The sequence below is a fragment of the Limanda limanda genome, chromosome 3 (genome assembly GCF_963576545.1).
Source record: "Limanda limanda chromosome 3, fLimLim1.1, whole genome shotgun sequence".
Classification (NCBI taxonomy): domain Eukaryota; kingdom Metazoa; phylum Chordata; class Actinopteri; order Pleuronectiformes; family Pleuronectidae; genus Limanda; species Limanda limanda.
In genome coordinates this window covers 3409094-3417618 of record NC_083638.1, presented here as the reverse complement: position 1 = coordinate 3417618, position 8525 = coordinate 3409094, and the positions used below count along the sequence as shown (strand labels likewise).

Sequence of the window (8525 nt, the reverse complement as noted above, 5' to 3'; positions counted from 1 at the left end):
TGAAACACTTTTGTCACTTTTGTAACCTGCAGTGCGTTTCTGCATGTGTTTGTGTTGCGTGTATTTGCAGCATATTTGTTGCTTTGTGTGTTTTTGCGGCCCATGTCTTGCCATGAGGACCTTTTTCTTAATTTGCCAACATGTTGAGCTCATACTGAGATTTGTAAAGTTCGTATTCTGTGGATTTTCCCATTTTCCTCTCGCACGTGTGATCTGTTGCAGTTGTGTGTTTGTTTCTGAATGTGTTTGTGTTGTGTTTTTATCAGGAGCGAGTGTCCCTGCAGTTTCCTTGGAGCAGATTACGAGCCGGGAGATGTGATCATGACGTCTGCAGGTGTTCAGTAAGATTCTCTTCCTCCTCCTCCTCCTCCTCCTCCTCCTCCTCCTCCTCCTCCTCCTCCTCCTCCTCCTCCTCCTCCTCCTCCTCCTCCTCCTCCTCCTCCTCCTCCTCCACTGTCTACATTTATCTTAACCCTCAAAACAATTCTAAGCCAATTTCAGTTTTTAATTTGTTTTGGTGTTTTCCATCCTCTCTGTGCTCCTGGGTTTAATGAGTATTTGTTGAGAAATGTGATCAAATCAGGACAAACACGAGGTTCCCTAAAGCTTTAAGGTTTAATAGAATAAAATAAAACTTGTTTATGTAAAGATACAGTAAAGAAATTACGTCTGTTCTTTCTTTTGGTCCGGAAATATACAACCATGTGCACGGAGCAGCTACTTTATAGCAACCCTATTTTAATTCCCTTATAAAATGATTAAATGAGGTTTCAATTTCACTCGAAATCCTCATGATTAAAGCAAATCTTAGAAAAGGTTTCCGGGAAATTTTCTAGAAAACACCTAACCCATAGAATGAAGTGTCACCCACTTTTGCTTTTCTCACTTAGAGGAGTCATTTAAATGACCAGGGTTCATCCCCCTGAGAGTCTGAATGTCCTCCACTGATTCCATCGTCTCCTCCTGGTATTGGTTTTGTCCCAGTTGCTGTTTTTAACGTCATGTGAATCCTCTTCACATGTGGTTGACCTTCATCTCTGTGCTCCTGCAGGCTCTGTCTGAACGGTAAACTGGTGTCTCAAACAGAAGACAGTGGTAAGTAGCTCATTTAAAACAACCTTTATTGATTTTGAATAATGTTTAAATCTTAATTTTGTTACAAATTAGGCTTCGATTCAGACAAAAGAATGGAATGAAGCATTTGTGTGTTTTTAGAAGAAACAACAGGTGCATAAACCTTGTGCTAACTTCTCCTCCTGCTTCACTTCCTGCAGACGGGTTGTGTCCGTCTGGTCAACTCTACCTGAACTGCTCGGAGGGGGGGGACGGCCTCCTGCCTGGAAGGGGCGTGGCCTGTGAGCGTACCTGTGAGTCCTACCTGCTGAACCTCACCTGCTCTTCACACGAGCCCTGCGTGGCCGGATGCTCCTGCCCCCCCGGGTGAGTGACGTCCTACAGCTCACTTTGGGAAGTTCACGAGCGCCCACAGATTATTACAGCGAAATGATTTAGTCAAAGTGAAGTCCCACTATTATATTTTAATCTGCTTTTACTGCATGATGACAAATATTTGAATCACTCGCTAAAAAAATGATTTTCAGTGCACGACCAGCTTTTATATTTAAAAATTAAAACCAGGTATATTTATATCTATTAATCGAAACACATTTACCTCTTCAATTTCATCTTTTGCAGAAACCTATAATACATCTTACATCACATTCTAAAAACATAAAATAATACCATAGTGGAGACAATGCACTAATGAACGAGCTCCATTCTCATCATGTGTGCTACATCTTTAGATAGATAGATAGATAGATGGATACTTTATTAATTATGAAAGTGTTCTTGTGCTGCTGGAGTGGATAGTACAAAAAATATATATATTAAAAATAAACAAGAAAACTAAAATATATATAAGTATAAAAGAGAATATGTTAAGTCTGTGCATGGGGCTAGTATAGCCAGTAAAGTGATTGAGGGCGGACTGAGGTACACTCATGCACTCAGCAGAAGTCATACCTCATCATCGTCATATGATCTGCATTATTGTTTTGATGTCTCTTCATTTTAAGTCTTCTTGCAAAACTGTCCCGTATGAACTGCAGACGTTTGGAAGTTTCATCCAACGAGTCTGATTTCCCAAGTTGAGTCTTTTGTTTGAAATTGTTCAGGTTGGGTAGAAAAGTTTCAAGTTCTAAAGAAAGAACAAGAACCTCACACGTTATCTTTAATATCTGAAGTAACAGGTTTATCCATCAGGTGAGGTGGACGGACATCACGGAGTAGATCACGGTCATCGGATCCCTCTAATCGCTGCTGGCGCTCGGCCTGAAAAGAGGGTTAAGTGGTTTCATTCTGTGACATCAACCAGGAGTCATCGCGATTAGAAGACGAACAGGCCGGGGTCGGTTAAAACGTTTCCTAGTTTATGACACTTTTGCACAGATTATATAGCTGATGGTATCTCTGCAGCAGGAGAGACAACACTGGTCTTTTGTTGGGCTGATTCCGGGCCGGGACACTAATGCACACTCAGCACAGTGTGTCATGACCCGTATTCTTAACCCTTCGCTTTCGTCGAGCTGCAGAAGAAAAGAACTACACAGAAATTCAAAAAAATCTTCTGAACACAAAATTAAAAAGAAAAAGGCAAGAATAGTGTTTACAATTATAATTATTAGGGCTGGGCAAGTTAACTCATTTAATCGAGTTAACTAATGTGATGAGTTAACTCGATTGTTTATCCACCATTTATTTTCTTTTTTCCTGTTCTGCAGCAGTCAGCAACAGACTTTCACAAAATAAAAGCCTGACTTTCACAATAAAACAATAAATAATCAAACCTGAGTTAATGCGAGATAAAATAATTAATCGAGTCAGCCCTAATAATTATATACCACACATCTATTATAATATTTATCGGAGGTTTGCAAGAAGAATATAGTCTTTAAAATCTCCTGCATCGTCAATATTTGAAAGACATTTGAATGATATTTATTATTGAGTTAAAACTATTACGTAAAGTTTATATATGTAAAGGTGAATATGAAGCTAATCTCCTTAAATAAATCAACACTGAAGTTCCCTCTACACTCTATGAATAGCATCAGTTATCGTCTGATATCATGAAACCAGCTGACACAGAGGAAAGGGTCATTCTGGTGCCGACGCCTCGTTGTCGTCTCCACCCTGCGCCTCACCTCTGTCGACCTCACTAGTCCGACTCATTTAATCCACTCACAGCACGTCGACCTTTGCGTTGACGGGAACAACAAACTCTAAACTCAGACATCCACGGTGCAGCGTGTGTTTAATAACGGCCTGAAACACGATAGCTTGTGAGTAATTTTGTGGTAAATATGGGCACAGAGGTTTCATTCAGCCCGGACGCCCCCCCGATGACAGCAGCGCTAATAAGAGCAGTGACCGGGGGGGGTGGGGTGGGGGGGGGGAGACTTAAAGCTTCACTGCGGATCAGCCGATTGTGACATCAGAAAAATCCAAACTCAGACTCAACTTATTCTTCTGCAGCCGGACTTTAAAGGTTCAGTGTTTAAGATTTAGTGACATCTAGTGGTGAAGTGGCATGTTGCAGCCAACATGAAACAGAACCTGTGGTAGCTTCAATTGTCATAGAAACTCAAAAGGTTTAGTTTGTCCAGTTTACGCTCATGTAAAAAAACATGGCTGCCTCTGTGGAGAGGACTCACATATTTAAATATAATGTATTTCAGTATAAAGTGTAATTTGGGTAAAGAAAACAACGATTTGTATAATTTAGATGAAACATACAAGGGAAAACATCACTAGGATTATTTTATATTCACTTTCACCTGAATCTTTCCTCTACATCTTCCACACTGGACCTTTAAACCTCGGGGGGGAAATAATAAGCTGCGGTGCTGACAGGAGAACTCATCGTGTTTTCATTCACAATGAAACACTTTGTTTATGATCAAAACGCTGAGCATTCATTCAGTCATTCCTCGTTCTGTGTCAATTAGCTCGACTGAACTCGAGTGAACCTGAAGTTTCAGGTGCAGCACGGAAACACGCAACATATCGGGATTTGGTTTTAGTTACAGTGTGAACATACGACAAGTAAAAATCTGTCGTCTGCCTGATTGTGGGCGACTGCCAAACGAATACAGACCATTGATTAGAGAAAAGATGGGTGAAATGTTAGCTCCCAAAAGTGAAACCAAAGAGTCTTGATCGCCCCCTGGTGGCTGGCTGCAGTATAGGTTAAAAAACCCTCCCCCATGTTAGCAAATGGGACATGGACCAAACTATAAAATCAAAGTAGATAACTTGCATATCATATTCTGGTCTGTATGGGTTCTGTCATGACTAATTGTTTAATGTAAACTTAAGTTAATTTAACTCATTTTTATCTTGTGAACAACTTCACAAATTATGTAAGTTCAACAAAGTTAATTGAAATTAAAAAAGTTAATAATATAAATAAGTAATAACAGTAAATAAGTAAACACAACTTAAGATTCGTAGTTACAATCAACTTACTCAACTATTTGATTTTTTGGGGTTTTCCCACTTGTTTTTATAATTAACACCAACTTATCAAATTTCATAGTTTGTTTACGTCACTGTTACAACATATTATCTCATGTGATTGAACCTGTGATCTCCAGTGAGTCCTGAAAAACCTGATACCGGATACGCCGCTGCCCCCCCCGGCCGCCAGTCACCGCACAACGCAACTACATCTCCCCCTGACATCTATACGTCGTCCGATAGGATTGAGTTCAAAATATGAGCCCTGTTTTAGAGGATTTATTCATAATGTGCAAGTTTATCGGGAAGGGGAGTGATTTCAGAATCTCTGATCAGAGTAATTGATACGACAGCTTGGCGGCAGGTATTAAAGGGATCTGCTGTGCAACTCGACTCCGATGAGCCTGAAGTTTGTGCTGTGCCCACTCAGTGTGTCACCTCATTGTCCAGTGCATGTAGCTCGACCCTGGTTATTACAAGATGCTTATCGGCTTCGTCTCGCGGAGTGGAAAGCAAATTGAGGGATCGGCACAAAGACGGCTTCTCTCTCTATCTCTGAGAATCCTAATCGTCTGGTTTTCTCATGTGGCGAACGAGTGTCCCGGCTTTTGATCCGCAGGCGCCCACCCCTGGAACTCGCTCTCAGCTCCCGGCATCGCTCGACCTCTGTCGTTCTGTTGGCAAAGGACGGTCCTCATAGAAGAGATGGACACAAAATGATGATTGTGTTATTTGACCGTAGTTCTTACATAATTACATCGGTACGAGTCCATATCTTCACGTTAAGGAGCACTGAGTCATGAGGCTCTGTCCTCAGCCAACAGCTCGTTCAGGGGGTTTTATATCTCAGATCTTCAAGTGGAACCACACGTTCCTGTTATCTTTGGTCCTTGTGTTTAAATGGTTTTATCAGTGGCTACAAAAACTTTTTGGGGTAAAGTCTGATTGTGTCCAGTGGCCTGAATCTACTTGATTAAGCTTCCTGGTGGAAATGACACCAACGTCGACAGAATCCAAACTTGTGTCTCGGGTGTCATTTGCCGATTAATCAAAAGACTAATAAGCAGCTGCAACATGACACTTCAACACTAGATGTCACTAACTCCTACACACTGAACCTTTAAAGATGTAATGTTTCATTGTTTAAACCCATGAAAATATGAACATTTGCTGGTGTCAGAGCAAAAAAACAAATAATTTCTCCCTTAATTTCTCCCGTGAAGAGAGGAAGTTGTTGTTAACCCCAGAAAGGATATTTGTACATAATCACACGTGTTGATCTCAGACCAAAACATCCAACTTCAATTTTCCAAATCACAAAGCTGTGAAACCATTTGATCCTGAACTACATCTGTGTTCCTGCTCCCAGCTTCCTGAAACATGGAGACGAGTGTTTCGAACCTGCAGCCTGCCCCTGTCTGTGGAAGGGAAAGGAGTATTACCCCGGCGACAGAGTCTCCGCCCCCTGCTATCAGTGGTACGTTCAAGTGTTTGTGGGAAAAAATCAGATCAAGTTTTTATTTTTAGAGATACAACAGTCTGGTGTTTTTCTTCCTTTTTGCTGCAGATCTTCATCTTTACCTCAGAACTCTAATACGTTTTTCCCTCATCTTCCAACTATGTCTGTCAAATCTCCATCGTCTGTGCTAATTCTTCAAAGTCAGATTTTTGCCTAAAGGCGTTGAGTCCTGAGATAGATTCTGATCGCAGCAGTGGTCACCTGATATTCATAATTCTCTGTTATCACAGCACAGGAAAACATAAAAAGGAGCTGGAAAACAGAGCGACCCCTTGTTATGACTCTTTGATTCCCTCTGCTTCACACTGTTCATCACTGGTGAAAGGAAACACTCTCCCAGTGATTCCAGTCATTCTCCCATTTCTTCTTCAAGCCAGAGAAGAAGACGTAGATGACAGACTAATAGCTCAGTGATTCAGAACTGTGACGATTCACTGGACGCTTTTCTGCCGAGTCGTGGGACAAAAGGAGGCCATTAGACGTGGAAAAAAAGAGTCCTCTTGCTAAGTGGGAACAAGTTGATGCTGAATCACTGAATCACTCCATGTCTTTGTAGTGTTTGCCAGCACGGGACCTTCCAGTGTGTGTTCCGTCCGTGTCCGTCCATGTGCACGGCTTACGGAGATCGCCACTACAGGACGTTCGATGGCCTGCTGTACGACTACGTTGGCGCATGCAAAGTCTATCTCGTAAAGGTACTGAAATGAATTCATGCTAAAGGAAACATAATTGTGAATTTGTATATTTTAACCCTTTGATTATTCAGAATTTCCCTTGTATATTTATATGTGAGTATGTAGATTAATGGTGCTTTTCGAATCGGTCCTGTAGCTCATCTCTGCAGTTGGCTGTGACTACAATATAATATTTCGGGGCAACTGCGACAATCCATGAAATATCCACTTAAAGTAAATTTTTTCACCAATAAAAGACTCAAATAGTTTTCTGAGCCACCAGCAGCTCGTTGCCTCTCTCTCTCCTCGTTTGCACTTTAATTTGTCGGAACTCCTCGTCTGTAAACTGCCGCTCAAACAAGTAGGGATGGGGAACTAAATGCTATTCAGCCATAATAGTTTCTCTCAGGGAAATTCAAACGTCTATCCTCTACGTTGGCGCATGCAAAGTCTATCTCGTAAAGGTACTGAAATGAATTCATGGTAAAAGAAACATTATTGTGGATTTGTGGATTTTAACCCTTTGATTATTCCGAAATTTCGCAATTTCCCAACCTGAACTCGTATATTTATATGTGAGTATGTAAATTAATGGTACTTTTGGAATCGGTCCTGTAGCTCATCTCTGCAGTTGGCTGTTACAACAAGTTGCAACTGGGACAATCCATGAAATCTCCACTTAAAGTAAATTCTTTCACCGATATAAGACTCCAATAGTTTTTCTGAGCCACCAGCAGCTCGTTGCCTCTCTCTCTCTCCTCGTTTGCACTTCAATTTGATGGAACTCCTCATCCGTAAACTGCAGCTCAAACAAGTAGGGATGAGGAATTAAATGCTATTCAGCCATAATAGTTTCTCTCAGTGAAATTCAAACTCCTGTTTTCGACTCTCACTCATGTATCCATCCCCCTCTTCCTGCAACAACCCAACCGTCACGAGACTTGAGAGTGAGACGAATCTTTGAACAAGATATTTGTAAAGTTGCCAGACTCTTAGCAGAGACCCAGAATAAGTTTCAACCTTTTGTTGGTAAAAAAAAAGACATTTATTGGGTATTTCATTTATGTTTCATACTGTCGTAGTTGCCCCATAAGATAACATGGTAGCAACTGCTGGATTGTGGCAACCGATTCTTATTGTTTTTGTGCCAGTCATTTTTACACGCCCACGTTTATAAAAAATAGGTCCCAGGTTGAAAAGTACTGGAATTCCATTTGAAGGTTTATAGTTTTATTCTGGTGGTTTATTGTTTGGGGTCATTGTATAAATCAATTTTTCACTGTAAAACAGCTGCGACAGATTTTCACCCAGGTTCTGATTGTTCTGGTAAATAAGAAGTTGACAGATCAGAATTCTTTAAGATGTTGAAGTTAAAAAAAGACCTTGCAGCGCTCTAGTCTTTTTAAACAAGTGAAAAAATCATCCTAAATATAACAATAAGTGGCTGAACTACTGATATTTTTCAAATAAAATGTTCTCCCTTTTACATAACATTGTTATTGTTACCCAGTTTTTAAATCACCTAAATGCATATAAAAGGTGTTTGCTGTGATAAATCGTTTTTAGTTAAACTGCTGTGTCTTTTCTGCGTGTGTTTCCTCCACAGAGCAGCGCCGATGTGATGCTCAGCGTCACGGCCGAGAACGTCGACTGTTTCGACAGCGGCGTCATCTGCAGGAAGTCGCTGCTCGTCAGCATCGGACGATCCTTCGTGGCGTTCGACGACGACACTGGGAAGCCGGTAAGAGTAGAGTCCAGATTTGTTTTACCGCGGCAGAATTCCCGTCATCATGAGAGCAACATGTGAACTG

General features: G+C 41.1%; 1 protein-coding gene across 1 annotated transcript in view; it reads left to right on the top strand.

Annotated features, from left to right (window-relative positions):
- The window catches only part of otog (otogelin), a 60353-nt gene that overhangs the window by 25052 nt on the left and 26776 nt on the right, over positions 1–8525 (top strand). Inside the window, exons 22-27 of the mRNA XM_061068569.1 lie at positions 267–341; positions 1052–1095; positions 1275–1440; positions 5891–5998; positions 6597–6735; positions 8321–8455. Coding sequence (XP_060924552.1) covers positions 267–341; positions 1052–1095; positions 1275–1440; positions 5891–5998; positions 6597–6735; positions 8321–8455 — 667 coding nt within the window. The remainder of the gene's footprint in view (positions 1–266; positions 342–1051; positions 1096–1274; positions 1441–5890; positions 5999–6596; positions 6736–8320; positions 8456–8525) is intronic.